Here is a 17,487-nt window from a genome sequence, read left to right on the forward strand (position 1 = left end):
ACCAAAATGGAAGCTAACCCATCAACAGTAGCCCCCACATCGTGGAACGGGGTCCTAAGGCTAGAGGGGATCTTTGAAAATGGGCTTAAGTGAGGTTTATTCGCGAACCCTTTTCCAGTGAGTTTATAGTCTAAAAAAAGGAGGCAATGTTGTAATACTGAGCCCTTCCCCCACCGGTTAAAGGCCTCTCAGCCCAGCCTACCTCACGTGGAAGGAGGGGGGGGGGGTACCCATTAATGCCGTTGATCGATCAAGTTAGATTAAAAAATACCAGAGCTGTGTGTGTGTGAAAATTAGTACCGTGATTGCTTCACTCTTTTGGTCATTGACATGCTTGCTTACACTCATGGCCCCCCACAAGGGGGAGGCTAGCAGGGCTCCAGCCTTGGGGCCCGGGATGATTCTCACATTTTTTTTATTTTTCACGCCATAAATTCACTATAAAGGAGCCCGTGAAAAGTCTGATCTGGGGGCCCGCCAATGGTCCCGTCCTAGGGGCCCTGCTCCAGGATGAGGGGGCCATGCTTACACTCTTAGATCATGGTTTCCCAAACTTTTTGTTCCATCGCTCCTTCTTCAGAAATATTTTCCTCTCATCGCTACCCTACTCAAGCGAACCCATAGGATCCTATGTTAAACCAGTAGCTTTTATCGCTCTCCTTGACCATTCCATCGCCCACTGCTCTAGATCATTCTTTTGGTCTTTCACCGACCTGGTCGATAGCTCGCCCGGTCACTCACTGACCTGATCCCTCACTCTCTAGGTGACTTTTGGTACCTCACTAACCTGGTCTTTCACTCTCTAGGTGACTTATTCGGGCGCCCAGGTCGATAAGATACCCGCCTAAAGTACCAAAGGATGTTCAGAGGTGTAGCGAGTTCTATACCCGGTTCGTGCTCGTCAGAAAGCTTTCCTGACACAGTGGTACAACAAAAACGGCGACATGACCACAGAAAAAGATTGCTACCGCAGGGAGTCCCACATCAAGAGGTTAGCACTCCAACCTCTCGATGAGTATAAAAAAGGCTGCCGTTCTCGGAATCGGCAATAAATTGTAGATCCCGGCCTAATTAGCCCTCGCGTGCAGAAAATGACCGTGGCGCGACAGAAATGATCAATGAACTGGCCTAGTCCCACACTCTAGATTACTCTTTCGGTCGCTCATTAGCCTGGTCTCTCGCTCTATGGGTGACTCACTGACCTGGTCCCTCGTTTTCTAGCTCCTGTTCACTCTTTTGGTTAGCTCGCTGACCTGGTTCCTCACGTTCTAGGCGACTTACTGACCAGGTCCCTTATTACCCAAGTCACTCTTTTGATAACTCACATGCTTACAAACTTTCTGGGTCACTCTTTGACCACTCACATGCTTGCGAACTTTCTTGGTCACTCTTTTGGACGCTCACTGACCTGGTCCCTTGGTCTCTAGAACAATAAAATGCTTGCAAAACATGTATTTTGACATGCTTTCTACCGGATTTCATTATCATGAAGCCTCCCTATGCACTTGAGGACTCCAGGCCGTGCCTCGGTGAGCCCGTGCATTGAGACAGCATTGCCCAGAAATATCCTTGATTAGAAACTGTTATATATTCACTGTTACTCATGCATTTTTTTTTAAACCGTTTACAGGTCACCTAGGAACATGCAGTACGCTATATTACTGGTAACAGCACTGCTCGTTTCATCTTATGGATACGACTATGACGCAGAGCCCTCCCAAACAGAAGACAACATCCACTCGAACAGACCTCGATTCTTCCGGGTGTACTCAAGACCGCACCCAGACGCCGAGAAACAGATGGGAGTTGGCTTCAAGCAACATCTCGACAATGTACTCGCCGGTGGGACGATCGGAATACATTCAGAATTCCAACCGATGAATCCCATTCATAGATTCATCAACAAGGTCTCGGGCATCTTTCCCAGCAAACACTACCCAAGACCAGTCGAAGACGGAATAGGAAAAAGATTCCCAGACTACCCAGAAAAGACACCGAACTCGAAGCCAATATATCCCCCATCGCCACCAAAGGATGAAGAAGATTTAGGTTGGAACTCCGATAGCAAAAGCGAAGACATGGAAACCGAAAAGGCAGATTGGGAGCACCGGGACCCCGCAAAACCGAACATGGACGGGCCTCAATGGGAGGACATTGGCGAAAAGAGAACCAACGAAGACAACGTCCCTATCGAAGAGATCATCCAACCCAGAAACAGACCAAAGAGATCGGCCAACTCTCACATAATCCATTTACCATTGCATTTCCAGACTAATGGTAAGCCGGATAAATTGATGGTATACAGTAATATTGCGGATTTGGAGAAAGATTAAGACAAACTTGCTGACAGAAGATCCTCCTTTCATTCAAATCACATCCCAGAGCTCTGCCGCCAAAATGAGACGGGTAATGTGAATCAGGGCTTGACAAATCCTAGGCGCCATGGCACCTAAAAATTTTTAGATTGAGGCCTGAGTTTTCTATGTGTGATTATTGAATAGGAGTCGGAGGACAACACACAAAAGATTTCTGGAATTAATATCAGCATGTCTCTCAACTCAGAAAATGGGGGAAGGGTGTCACGAAGTCCCATAAAAATCGAAAAATATTATTTTGGACAATTTTTCTCCGAAAAGGAAAAAAAAAAAATCTTGACTCCTATGAAATCGGACTGGAGTCTATATTAACGATTTGTCAAGTCTTGGTGATGGTACATGTCAAGACCAAACAATTTTTCCTATGGAATCCAGGGTCACAACTCACTGATTCAAGAGATCATCACCCCCCCACCCTTCATGTCACTAAAATATGGCAACCCTGTTCACATCATAAGGGAGGGGGGGGAAATTTCTTCTTCCAGTCACAAGAGAGGCAATTACAAAGAATTTTTTTTCTCTAATGATAAGAGAATCTCCCCCCCCCCCCACACCTCTCCAAAAAGATCCCAGGGTTACTCTAGGACACTTTTTTTCCGCACCAATGGCTTAAATTGCATGTTATCACATGCTGACCAAAAATGCCATTTGCGACACTGGGTTCCATTGCAAAAATTGTTCGTCTCTATGCGTGTTATCGCCCTTCTTATTTTTGGGAAAGAGTTCTGGGACACCCTTAATAAATTACAGTTTTCAGAGAGACAATGGTATCTGAAAGATTATTCTTCCCTTCGCTGACCGATGGATGCTGATGATCAGTATCGAATATTCGTGTATCATACGCACTGCTTTTTTTAAAAACAGCGTTCAAATGAACATAATTTCATTTCTCTTAAGTGAAGCTTATGTGATTCTTGGTGAAACAATATTTATTTTTGTACTCAATTATGTCTAATTAAAATGTTTGTATGTGTTTGTATCTCATGAAGAGCCATTTGTTTTGAATCTGCCAACTTCAACACACACATACCACAGGGACAAAAAGTGGGAAAAACCAGGCAACAATGGCAAACATGGAAAAAAACGGCAAGAAAAAAATTGAAAACAATATTACATTACGAATGTTACGTTATCAATGATTAGAACTAAAATTTTGATGGATACAGTTTTCAATATTAGTTATTTTCTTCTCCACACTTTTTATTAGTATTATTGAAGTCAATAAAATTAATAGTATCAATTGCGGGAGCTTCCCATAACAGTGGCGCATATTTCAAGCAAAACATTTTGAGCATGGTTTTCAACGAGCTCATTTCACTTAACAACAATAACGGGAAAATGCTACATGCCAAAAAAAACTGCTTTTCATTCTCAGTGCATAAATATAGTCGAAATTTGTTGAATAGTTCTTATATATATGAAGTGTCAAATTAAAATTTTTTAAATTTTTTTTATCCACCCATTCTAGATTCAAAACAGTTTTCTTACCACTCAACTTTTCAAATAAAAAATGCTCACGTGGAAATCCGACAATGCTTATCAAAGTCAACTTACAAAATTATCACAACTGAGCTTTTCTGATACTTTTTTATGCATGACTTTCTACAATATGTGGTTACGATACGTTTTCAAAAACACTTTGTATACAGTTACGATAAGGTCGCAGCAATACACTCTTCCACAGACTTACAAAATTCTCGTTTCTCCTTGGAAGTTTCTACAGGTTTTTGGGTTCCAATTGAGAGACCTGGAACCGTTCAACGTGTGTCATTACAACCTCTGATTAAGTCAGCATTTCGATTAATACCCATAGAGGTATATAGAGATGTCCTCTCCACTTGTTAATACAAGATTCCTGGAAAGACTATATTTGGAGATGAATTTTCTTCCCGAAATCTCATCATTTCCAAATATAACCAGTCTTTCATGGAATCTTGTACCCATAGAGGTATTCAAAGTTCTAGATATGAAAATCATCACGTGGAAAAAAATTGATTCAAGATTATATCAACAAATGTGAACTAACGAAATTTATCTACAAGATCATCGTTCATTACTTATCATCTTTAATTTTCAAAATTTTGATGTGATTATGATCATTGTACATTAAGTTATACACAAACGCTAGATGTATCCATCCCTTGGGAACGCCTTGAAATCTGCATAATCAACTGAAATTTATAACTATGGCTATGATCGAGTGTTAAAAAGATGTTACTCAATTCTTTTTATACAAAAACACACTTTAATTCTTTCCTTCTCTGACAACTTCTCCCTTTCTATTCATACATTATATACTTATAGTCCTGAATACATTGAACCCAGACATAGCCGTGCTTATCACTACACCAGGCATCTGCTGATGCCAGTGTAACTCTTTGATTTCTTTTTGTCCCTGGTGTATGAACAGAAGCTGCGGCGGTAGGTTTGTCACATCAGCTGGCACATCAGTCTGTGTTTCTTGATCTGTATCTCTCTCGACTGCCAGATCCCAGATGGTTAACTGATCGTCCGCACCTGAGGCTCCAAACGATGAGCGGTCGGTGGGATGCCATTCAACTGATGTTATTGGAGCCACATGGTGTTTGAAGGAACACACTGCTGCTCGATTCTGGAAAAAGAAAACGAAATACATTAAAAATAATGAAATAGACACGATGATTACAATGCAATATTACTCCTACACCTAGCACAGGGCTCGACAAATCCTGGGTCACTGGGTAGACTAAAACACATTGGAATATGTATAAAATTTTCTTTTTTTTTGATTGCTAAATGAAATCTCAAGTCTGTAAAAAATTTTCGGAATTCGTCTCATCATATTTATAAAATATCGGGAATGAGTCATTTCATCCGGAAAACATACAAACAATTATTTTAGACCATACACACTCAGCTGAAGGCTTGCAGTCCGAACATGGACCTCAAAGTCATCTGATGTGGCCCACATCAAGTTCGTAAAAATTAACGAAGATGCACATAAACAGATCACTTAATCGCTACGTACAAGCTTTTGGCAATAAATTTTGATTATCTCTATTTGACAAAACGGTGATAAGGGGCCGTTCAAGTATAACATCATCGATGGGACAGAGGGGGCTTCCGATTTTCGGACTTCTGATGACAAGGGGGGGGGGGGTGTTTGGATAATGCTCACGTAATCAACCACCCCTTTTGAAAATATGAGTTAGGATTCAGAGGGGCAGAGCTGATGACGAAATTTTGCTCACAAGAGGGGGAGGGGGTCAGCTCATTTTGCTGACAGGGGGGGGGGGTCAAAAATGGCTAAAAATTTGCTTACGTAATACTTGAACGGCCCCTAAATCTGGTAACATCGTCCTAACCTAACCGCATGCTAGGGAAAGGGAAAAAATATATAAAAGAAGGAAAAGTATAATAGATAAGGTGGGTAATGGTTTTTTTGGGAGGGTCTTTTTTTCACCCTCACTCTACATGTTCAATTTTGCTCTTACATGCATGTGGTAGAAAGATAAATTATATGTATGGAAAAAAATCATTAATAGAAATATAGAAAGAAAGGAGGGAAAAGAAAGCATTTTCACTTGAGATAGGGGTAATATAACGATTCTCGTTGGTGAAGAGAGAGGAAAGAAAATACAGAGAACTTGTTTGAATTTATTTCACCTGCGTTTGGACACAATATCCTGTCCATCATCGTGAAGGGGTTAAATGACCCGCTGTGTAGTTCCACATCACTTGAGTTAGCCTGCAGCACATTCCCAGAACACTTAAACAACCCAAGAGCACATTTATAGTACAGTACCTTGAGTACAGTACCACAGTTGACCAGAGCAACTAAGTGACCAGCGGTGAATTTTCAAGTCATTTAAGTGACCAACACCACAATTCTAGGTTATTTAACTGACCTTGATCACAGTTCTAGATTATTTAACTAGCCCGAGTGGCGCAGTGGTAAGATGCTCGTCTTCCACTATGAAGGTTACCATCAAGGTCACAGTTCTAGATTATTTAACTAGCCCGAGTGGCGCACAGTGGTAAGATGCTCGTCTTCCACTATGAAGTCATAAGCAAGTTCTTTACCAGCCGATAATGGGGCAACCACCGATGGATGGAGCCTTCATTTCCCACCCAACTCCACTGGTTGAAAACTGCCGTATGATGAAGTAAATTATTTAACTGACTCGCAACACATATTTACAAATCAGTTGAGCGGCACAGTTCCAGAGCACTTAAGCAGCTGCAGCACATTTCTAGATCATTTGAACTACCCACAGTACATTAACAGATCTCTTGTGTGACCCACAACACAGTTCTAGAGCACTTAAGCAACCACTGCACATTTGCAGATCTTATGCACTGCACATTACATTACTTGAGCGACCCACAGCACATTTCCAAATCATTTAAGTGAGCCGTGACACATTTACAGATGACCTAAATGACCCACAGCACTGTTCCAGATCACTTAACTAAGTGGCCACAACATGCTTTCACCCAGATGAAACGGCCCGCAATCTCATAATGGTTGAGCACTCGTGTTTTGGTCCATTTTTTGCACGAAAAAAATTTGCTTGGCTCGAAAAATTCAATTGGTACATAATTTTTTTTGTTTAACTGTGCAGCCTTACTCCAGCACAACACAGCAACAATCACAACTAAACTGAAAGTCACTTACTGGGAAAGATCTCAAATCCCACACTTTGATGTGACCGTCATCGCCTCCAGACAATATGAGTGGATCGAATTTATTCCAATGTATAACATTGACATCGGTTTCATGAGCATCTGCCTTGGTGAGCATGCAAGCACTATCAGGAGGTGCCCGTATGTCCCATATCCTGATGGACTTGTCCACTGAGCAGGAAGCCATAACCTATGAATGAATACAAATTCAAGTGAAAGATGATGTTTCAAGTATATAATTACACACAGCAAAACATATCGAGAGAAAGATTAGATAGTATATCATGAAAAGTAGAAATAAAGATTTAGCCTTGATTCCGAAATTGGTAAATTAAATTCCACTATAGTTGAAGAATGTTTTTTTTTTCCTGAGTAAACTCAGGTCTTTCGCTGTGGGCAATTTACTACCTAGTGAGTTGTGCCGAAAGTGTGTGTACCTAACAGTCTGGATGCATATATAGTGTTATATACACATTGATTTTTCAGTGCTGCCATCTGTACTTCAGAAGTGAAGTGTAATGGCTGCATATTTATACTGTTTGTAGGCCTGTTGCTCTCTGTAATGAAACTTTTTAACAGGGAGATTGGCTCGCATTTGCACTCGAAGTTGGGAACCACAGAAAATTAACTTCAGCCGACCACCACTGCAATGACAGTGTTGGGCTCGAACCTGGGTCCCCGCAATGCAAATCTGCCACGATGACCACTCGACCACCACAGTGGCAGTTGAAGAATGCCGCAGAACATGATTAATATTATATTTCTATGACAGTTGATCAGTTATTTGGACATAACGTTTACAGATATCATAACCCAATGCTTTAATTCAGGGTCTTCCCCAGTTTTTCCAGACATAGCAGGTCAAATTAAAAATTTCAAAATGAAGCCTGTGGGCCACCAAGTCATACTATTTTGTTTAGACTTGTAAGATAGTATCCACATCTCATGTCCACTCTCACACAACAATCATAGTCCATCTCCGAAAGATCTGTCTCATCTCTCTGAAACACATTAGGATCTGATTCTGAACTGTTCCAAGACAGATCTTTCCGTAACTGTTGTAAGTACACAAACAGACCTTTAATACAGACTTCATGTAATGTATCAAATATGTGGCATTTTGTTTGTGAAATTTAAAACGCAATTCTAAATACAGTACCCTGCACCAAGCCATACTGATTGTTAATTCAGACCTGCTCTGTTCATACAAAAATCTTCTAGATCAAATGTCTCGAAAAAATAAATTTGGATTTTTTTTCCTCCAACAACCTGAGAGCAGTCAGTTATGAACAAGGAGAAAGATTCCAGCAAGATATTCAAAGTGTGAAGGAGAGGCAGGTGGATGATATCAAGGCAGCATCATTTGAATTCAGTGAACCAAAATTAGTCTCATCAAACTTAAACAGGGATCTGTCTAGTCAAAATTTGTATCCATTTCACAAAATTCTAAATATGAAAAACTGACCCTTTTCAAAATATAAATTTGGCATTTAATTTCTTCTATGATATATTAACTAGATTACTTTGCTTCCCACAAAATTACTTATTTTTCACAAAATTAATGACCCTTTTCAGAAAAATAACAAAAATTTTCACAAAAACAGGATTTTACAAAAAAAGTCTGGACAGACCCCTGTTAAGTCTCGGAACTTTTTGAATGTAATTGTATATGCTTGTGTAAACTAGTTTTCTCAGAACAATCATAATGCAACATAGATCTTTGGTAACACCCCTGAATTTTATATCAAAACTGCAAACTTTTTGGAGAATTTTTCACACTGATTCAAATTTTGTATTATTAAAAAATATATATAAGGATTTTTGAGAAACAAAGTAGGGATTTTCCTGAAAATCAAAATAAAATCAAAGATTTTTCATAGATCGAAATAAAATCAAAGGATTTTTTTCCTTTTGGGAAAAACATAGAACCATTGCTAATTATTGCAAAGAGTACAGAATTGACCAAACAGTAGCAGGGGTCTATCGAGCCAAAATTTGAGTCAGTTTCCCAGACCTTTCACAAAATACAAATTATCACAAAAAAAAAATCCCCACTGGTCCCAAAAATGGAGCATTTCAAGAAGCCAAACTGAGCGATATATGGAGAATTTCATCTTTTCTCGGCCAAAATGGCACATTTCTTTGTGATTTAATGTAACGGTGACAATTTACATTGAATCAAGGAAATAGAGATATTTTCTAGATTTTATACTGAATTGAAGTCAGAAAGAAAAATCATCGGTCTCTGCCGGGACTCAAACCCCGGTCCTCTTGCATTCCGGGCAAGCATGCTACTATCTACACCACTGGAGACATTAGTAGCCTCTCTTAACTTGAAAATGCCCCCTGAGATAGACAGGTTTTTCTTACTCCTAGGTAAACTCTGAAAGAAAAGTCAAAGATGGCTTTTCCTTCGAGTTCACTTCGGCATAAAATTCAGAAAATATGTTTCCTTGATATATTGGGCTAAGAAAAAACTATATCTCTATCTCTACAGTCCTACCTGGGGGGCTATTTCAGCACCTCACGCCACAGCCATAGCTGCCAATTCACAAACTTGAAAAATCTGTAGTTTATCAAGTGATGACACATTCCACATCAAAGAAAACATGTCAAACAAATAAAAGAGAAACTTTGGACACTTTTTTGAAATTTCAATGGGTGACCATATATAAGTCCAGTTTTTCCAGGACACACTTTTTGCTGTCCCAATTATTTTTAGCTATAATTAGCCACTTCGATGGCTTTTGGTATCTATTTGGCGTAGAGATGTAAAATTCTTGAGAATAAGCTTTATGTTACATTATCTTTTCTTGAGAATATTCGAGAATATTATCTGGTAAAACTACTATTATAAATAACTTGAGAATATTCTTATAAATTCTTGATGAGAATATTCTCTTGTTATTCATAATATAGTTACATATAATATCCTTGAGAATATTCTCTGGAAGGACTACTTTCATAAATTACTGGGGAACATTCTTATGGAAAATAATAAGAATTATTCTGAAGTTATTAATAATAATAGTGCTTCCAGAGAATATTCTCGAATACTCTCCTCGATGAGAATATTCTTCAGTTACCGAAAAATCTTTCCAGAGAGTATTATCAAGAATATATGTAATAACATGTATTATAATAAATAATCTTGATAAATAACTTGAGAATAATTATTATTTTTGATAAGAATATATATTCTCTAGTAATTTATAATAGTAGTTATTTGAGAGAATATTCTCAAGAATATTCCCTGTTTCCATCTCTCTTCCCATCAAGAAAATAGGAACATTGAAGTTTATAGACCACAATATTAAAGTTTGAAAGCACGAAAATTAAACCAACATGGGGCTGAATTACACAACTTTTAAAGAAATGCGAGTGATACAGAATTTAAGTGTGTGTGTGTGCATTGAAGAAAACAACAGTTCCATATCTTCTTAGAATGAAAGTGATTGTATAAGAATAGCTTCCTTTATCAATCAACTTTGGTTCAATTTCTTTTGTTATGAACTTATTTCTGAAAATATATCTAATTTTAGAATAATTTTTTAAGGTTTCTAAAGTCTTTATAACCATACTTTTAAAACCTATCGTCATGACCCTGAGAATATTCTCGAACTAAAGTTGCCATTGGGGGTGATTATAACAAAAATTGTTTTGTTGTAAATGTTTCAGGCAATGAAAACTGATTTATATTTCACAATATAAACAAAACTAGTAAAAAAAATTTAAATGATTTAAAAGAAAAATGAATATTCTCGATTATTCTTCAATTTTTACATCCAGGAGAATATTCTCACCTCACATCTCGAATTTGGCGACAACTACAGATTTTTCATACTTGAAATCCTGATTCCCCATATTTTCCCTGAGAACACGGAGTCAGCCTGAAATTGCAAGGACTGAAAGAGTATTTTCCATTCCAACGAAGCTCAATTTGAAGACTTTTAGGGATTTTTCTATGAAGTGATGCTTGCCTGGAATGCAAAAGGGCTTAATGGAATGCTCAAGCCCCGGTGGAGACCAGCTGACTTTTCTTTTCAAGTTAGTTCACCTCTGCATAAAATCCAGAAAACATCTGTTTCCTTGATACAATGAGCTGAGAAAAAGCCATCTATCTCTCTAAATTTACATTACATTTATGATGTCATTTTTGGTAGGAAGCAACAGTCTTTTTCCGGGTGAATTCCTAAGAAATAATTCCCCCCCCCCACCACCAAAACAATAGGGATTTTTTGTATCACAGTCAAAATTTGGGAGGTATAAGAATTTTCTGGGAGTTCAAAAGATGGAGTAGAAATTCTGGAGACTCCTGGAAAATCTGAGACTTCTCAGCTGTAATATATGATTAGAAAAACATGTGGCAAAACCATAAATTTAACCGCTGTGAACATGGAAAAATTTTACGGACTTAGTTTCGAAAATTTCACAGACTAATGACATTATGAACCAGGGTTGGTTGGTTTAAACCTTGGTTTTAACCAAGTGGTTTTTTTTAATTTTGTGTTTTTTAGTAAATTGCAAGCACATCCACATCATGACCATGGCATGCTCAGATTCTGTTGTTGAACAAGAATTTTTGGCTTTCAACCTCATAGCCAGAACACGCGGTGGACAACATATTTAACATTTCTTAAGTAAGTTGTAGTTATTTGTTCAATTACTTCGTTTTTTGTGATGTTTCCATGAATTATGAAATCGTGCAATGCTATAATTAAGGTATCATTTTGCCATGACTGGCTATCGTTTCCATTCTGCGAGCAAATTTCCCACATGTTGGATGATGTCATTAGTTTTACATTTTTAAGTATTTTTTCCCCTTTATCAAATAAAATTGAATTTTTTCAGGAATATTCATGTCGATTTTCAAGTCATTCTGACAATCGTTCTTTTTTTACAGTGTTTTGAAATCGGAACCTTAGTTATAATCACCCTGTATATCGTAAATCATTGCAAATTAATCTGCATTATTTATGCTTCATTAAATACATTATATTCACCTAATTTTCATTACTTTTTGCAAAATAGTTTCATAATTAAGCATACTAAAAGTAACTGGAGAAAAACCTTTATATACTATATGATTAATAATAACATTGAAAGAATTTTCAAACACACAGTAATCCATTGAGTTAAGCAAAAAATAATTAAATTGCAAAAGTTGGTTTTTGGTTTTTGTTAAAATGTAATAAATATTTATTGATTAATTAGTATGGGAATAGTGTTAATTACATTAATAACCATTTTATTTTAGTTAATTATTAGAAGTTTGAATGATTTTTCAGAAATTTCATTGTTTTTAATGTTAATACTATTTAAAACAAAAAACTGGTTTAAACCAAAAAAACCTGGTTTAAACCAAAAAAACCTGGTTTTTTGGTTTTTTTCAAAAAAACCGGTTTTTTTACCAACCCTGTTATGAACCAATCAACAAACACAATACAAAAAGATGGGTAGAAAAAATAATTACGTTATTTTCATTCGGTGACCACTGTATATCTTCAACAGATGCAGTGTGGCCTGTGTAAGCTCTCTGGTCAACATGCCATGTCCCTCCTTCCAACGGTTTCCATAAATGAATGAATTTCTTGCAATCACCAGAGGCCAGAACACCTTGATTTACAAAAAGAAAAAAAAAGTTTACAAAAAAACGTATCGGATCATAAAATTCAATGGCAACTGTGGTTTGCTATTTTAAAATGTTGAAAAATCAAAAACTATGAGAGCTTACCAGGATCCAGATGTGACCAAGCAAGTGCATATCCTTCTATCCTATGTCCGTCAAAAGCAAACAAGGGCTTTGGCCCTTCGTTATTTCTTATATATCTGGTCATGACGTGATGGTCGTTGACAGCCCTCACGGGGTGGGACAGATCCCACAGAACGACACTGCCAACTTCTGACCAAGATGCTGCAATCGGCTTATCATTCAAGTTGGTCACCTGGGTAAATAAAAGCAAAATATATCAATCTGAGAAACACAATTAGCCTACAAAGATGTCAACTAGGCGAATTTGGTTGCAAATTCCGTACAAAAACCCATACACAAATATAATAGGGATTTTTCATTAACTGAATTAAAATTGTATGAATTTTTCTCTTTTGGAAAAGCATGATGTAGTGCTAGCCAATTACACCAAAAAAAGCCATCCATTATCATTTAAAAACGTAGCTTCAAAATTCCCTATCATCACTACACTCAAATACGAATGACCCCAATGAAAGATTGCCATCAAGCTCAAAAACGAGACAGACTGACTGAACGGAACATATATTTATCCAGGAAACAGGTCATCTTGCACATTTAACTATCACTACTTAACCGCACATGCAACTTGGAAACAAGCTGTCAAATTTCTTCTGGGGAATTTCTAAGGAATTGGTACACGCCGGAATGTCTGTTCTGAGTGCCTCTAGTGTCTCTAATGTATTTATGTTGTCAGAGTTGTTTGCTTTTTGCTATATTTCTGCAGCCATCTGTCTTCTATATTTTGAAGTGAAAATGGTAGATGCCTGAATTTTATATTATGTAGGTACTGTTTTGAAGGGCTGTCTGCTCTCTGCGGAGAAACTATTTCAAATAGGAAGACTGGCTTGCATTCTGGCCTCAAAGTAAGAAGAATGTATATTTGATTACGGAGATGCCAAAATTATAGTGGCTGTTTTGGCAAATTTTGACTTTTGCTCGCCAAACTGAAATATTTGTTTGTGATTTGACACAATAGCGACAACTTACATTATGCATGCCATGTCAATTTGGTGGGGGCACAGACTGTCCACACATGCAAAATTCTTCAAGAATCATTTTTTTCCCCAAAAAGTAGCGATTTTTTTGCAATCACAGTTAAAATTCGAGAGACATAAGAATTTTTTTCATGAGTCTGGTAGATTGAGCAAAAGTTTGATAATCTCCAACGTCTCATCTCTCTCAAGCACACGCCTCTGGTTTTCAGATTAGTCAAGTTATTATGCACATAATTTATCGCTCAAGTAAATATGATGGAGTGAACTCGCAGATTACTCACGCGAATTACCAGAATTTACCTTTATCCTATTCACACATCCTGGATGGTGGATCTCGGCACAATCTAAAACTGGTTTTTCATCTTCATCTTCTTCTTCATCGTCTGAACTGTCCCTGTTTTCGGCATCAGCTCTCCCTTCTTTGCCAGAGTTACCTTTAGAAGGTTTGACGTTACTGAATTTCATAACCATCAGTCGATTCCTATGAGATCGCTCTGCCTGAGTTCCACCTACCACTGTCATGCTCAACGGAAATTTATCGGCTCGATTTTCACCCAGGTTGTCTTCTATAATGTGGAAACTCAAACAAGGATCACCTAGTAAAAGAATAGCAAAAACACAATTGTGGTTAATTAGCAAAACAAATCGCTGTCACAGAGTTGATTAAACAATCTCTAATACCTGATTCACATAATTTACATGCATACACATCTTGATTTGCTTCCATTGCGATCAATAGAATGAGCAGCAGCTATTTAAAGAAGAATGGTCTAAGAAGAAGCTTGAATGCACTTGTGTTCTTTCATTGAATAGTCATTAAGATAAGAATCAAAGTTTTTGGGAAGAAGGCATAGCTGCAAAATTTGGAGGACGAATATTAGGGAGGTTTTTTGAGCAGATCGAAATCCCTTACAAAAATTAATATAAAAAGTATTTTTGAAAAATGATATGGGGGGGGGGGGACTTTTCTATAGTGAAATTCTCAGGGATTCCCCTCCTTTGCAAATGTGGCATCGTACACGGCATTGTAGATGAGTGCTAAGGCACTAATTATAACCAACCTGTAGATAAAGTTACCTGTCATTACTATTCCCAAATCAAATCTTGCCAAAACAAGACATCACCATCAGGCCAGAAACGGGACGCATGGTTAAAGCAGATACAGGTCATACATCTTACCAATTTTGGATGTCTGAAGGCCGAATTGAGGCTGGTTGTTTGGCAAATTTTGTCTTTCAGTCAGAAAATGAAATATTTTTCGTGATATGATGACAATGGTCCAAAAGCAGAATGTTGCATTGCTCTGCAACAAGCCCTCAATTGACTGGAAATGTTCTGCTGTATATATCCCATGATAAGTGTTTCCTTCACTCAAAACTCCTCAAGATTGTTCTGCGACATACATTACAGGTTTCGGTACATTCTTCTTTGGCGGTACAATGGCAACAATTTACATCATGCTAGCAAGATCATTTTGAGAATTAAAAATGGAAGAAACAATCCCCCCCCCCCCGATGAATTCTTTGGGAATAGATTCCCCCAAAAGTATGGTTTTTTTACAATGATGGTTGAAAATTGGGAGATACAATAGACGCTTGTTATAATTACTCCCTTCGTTCCACGGAAAACAAGGTATTTTATTAGAAAGTCATTATATTGAACATTACAAAAAATAATCAAATTTAAATTTTATTTATTAAATCGCTGCTCTTTTTTCCAACTGTTTGAATTTCCCTTCCCGTGATCGACTACGGGAAAAAAGAAACCTCACCTCTTCGGCTTTCATAATTTGAACCACAGTTTTTAATTATGGTGAACAAAGTACTCTTTGAAATATTCAATGATTCAGCTATTTTGGCTGTTCGCATCCCGATTTCTAGTGAACTCCCAATTTTAGATCAGCCGGCATGCTGCCAAACTTAAAGGACCCCAAATTTTTTAATGCTGGATTCTGGTCCATCACGGCATGCCAAGAAAATAGAGATTTTTATATGGTCACGGTATGCATTCGGTCCATTCAACAAATTTTTATAAGAATTATCCAGAATTTAAGATTTGATTTTCCAGCGTGCTCTCCCTTGATGCTTTTCTGGTATGCCGGCCTAATGCATGGGGGGGGGGGGATACGGTGAAAATTGAGCGCACTCTGTTAATTTAGAGAAGCCATGTCAAGTGAACAATTTTCAAAATGAAAACACATAGGCTCCATTATCTGTATATTATAAAATTGAGAAATTAAGTAATATTGCAAAAAATCTACCGTGTGATAAAATAAAACAGAATGCTAAGCAGGGAGATAAGGGTCATCAACATAATCCAGTCGCATCACGCCACACTATGATTTGCAGTTTCCAGTACAGCCGCTACACTTATAAAAAGTGATTTTCATGAAAGTAAAGTCACACTTTATCTTTCCTTTACCAAGCATCAAAGACCAAGGTCAAACACACTCAATAACAAATTTTGATATTGAAAAAAAGTCGCCACTTTGGCACTGACCATGCTTACGGAAAATTAATCCAGTAGGTGGAGTAGAAATTTCGGAGATGATGGATTTACTATCTTTACTTCAAAATATTGAACACAGATGGCAGTATCAGCAAGAACACTAAACAAGTACAAATTCTAACAATATAAATACATTAGGGTAGAGCATAGTTCCCAACCTTTCTTGCCCCACATAGCCCCCTTCTTCAGAAATTTTTTCTCTCCCACCGCAATCCAACCCATAGGTTCCTATACGAAACCCAAAACTTCCACCTTCCCCAGGGGGCGTTAACGGCCATGTTGGGAATCACTGAAGTAGAGCCATGCATTTACACAGTTGTGCAACATGTACCGATACGTTAAGAATTCCGCAGACTTAAGTGATCCGGAATTGCAAAGCGCAGCGGGTCAATCAAGTGATCTCGAAACGTGCAGCTTAGTTCATTTTTTACGGAATCAGGTAGTGGGCCATATCAGATTACTTTGAGAGCCACATTTGGTCTGCGAGCCATGAGTTGAGCGTGTATGCCCTAGACCAACAGTTCTCAACCTTTTTTTGGACTCACAGTGCCCTTTTTATTTTATAATATCTGCGACAGAGCCCCGTAGGCTTATTTTATTTGTTTATCAGTTACTGATTTTATTTTCCTCAAGGAGCCCAGGGCTCAGCGGAGCACCTGTTGATTGAGTGAGTGACTGACTGACCTAGCCTAATGACTGAGTGAACACTACAATTGTAGCACTTACCAGTTTTGACTTCATGGTAAAAGACATAAGCGGATTCATCACACTCCAAAGGTTCATCATCATTTGTCTGGTTGGGCAAATAAACTCTTCTCCGTCCAACATCTTCGACCTCGATGTTTTCTTCCTCTTTAACTTCATCCTCCTCATCATCATTTTCTTCCGAATCCTCATCAATGTCCTCATCGCCACTTTCATCCTTAATTCCTATAGCTACAGGCATCTCTTCTTCTCGGTCATCGTCCTCTACGCGGGGATTACCATCATCCTCTTCGCTCTGCATCGCATCTTCATCTATTTCCGAATTCCTCTCTTCTTTGACTTCCACGGTAGGGCGAATTATACCGGCCACCATGTCTATTTCCACAAAACACGTGTTGTTTACTTGTGCGTGGACGTCGTTAGGTGTTTCGGACGGTCTTGACCAAAGCTGGCTCGAACAATAGTTTTAGTGACCATATTATTGGTA

The 17,487-nt window shown here is 38.1% G+C and overlaps 2 protein-coding genes across 2 annotated transcripts in view; one reads left to right on the forward strand and one right to left on the reverse strand.

The window, feature by feature from the left end:
• LOC149071658 (uncharacterized) overlaps positions 1 to 3,363 on the forward strand; it is a 30,628-nt gene extending 27,265 nt beyond the window's left edge. The window contains exon 2 of the mRNA XM_089247825.1: positions 1,631 to 3,363. Within this exon, the coding sequence (XP_089103951.1) occupies positions 1,631 to 2,333 (703 nt within the window). The 3' untranslated portion in view covers positions 2,334 to 3,363. The remainder of the gene's footprint in view (positions 1 to 1,630) is intronic.
• Positions 3,364 to 4,597: 1,234 nt separating this feature from the next.
• Positions 4,598 to 17,428, reverse strand: l(2)09851 (WD repeat-containing protein 1 l(2)09851). The gene is made up of 6 exons (XM_089247831.1): positions 17,022 to 17,428; positions 14,088 to 14,383; positions 12,775 to 12,985; positions 12,514 to 12,656; positions 7,033 to 7,230; positions 4,598 to 4,986 (listed from the first exon to the last, which is right to left on the reverse strand). The coding sequence occupies exons 1-6, from the start codon at positions 17,371 to 17,373 to the stop codon at positions 4,666 to 4,668; spliced, it is 1,521 nt and encodes a 506-aa protein (XP_089103957.1). The 5' UTR covers positions 17,374 to 17,428; the 3' UTR covers positions 4,598 to 4,665.
• Positions 17,429 to 17,487: the final 59 nt, after the last annotated feature.

The sequence above is a fragment of the Pholcus phalangioides genome, unplaced genomic scaffold, assembly GCF_987345545.1.
Source record: "Pholcus phalangioides strain wild (caught in Gottingen) unplaced genomic scaffold, Ppha-v1.0 ptg000018l_1, whole genome shotgun sequence".
Lineage (NCBI taxonomy): Eukaryota > Metazoa > Arthropoda > Arachnida > Araneae > Pholcidae > Pholcus > Pholcus phalangioides.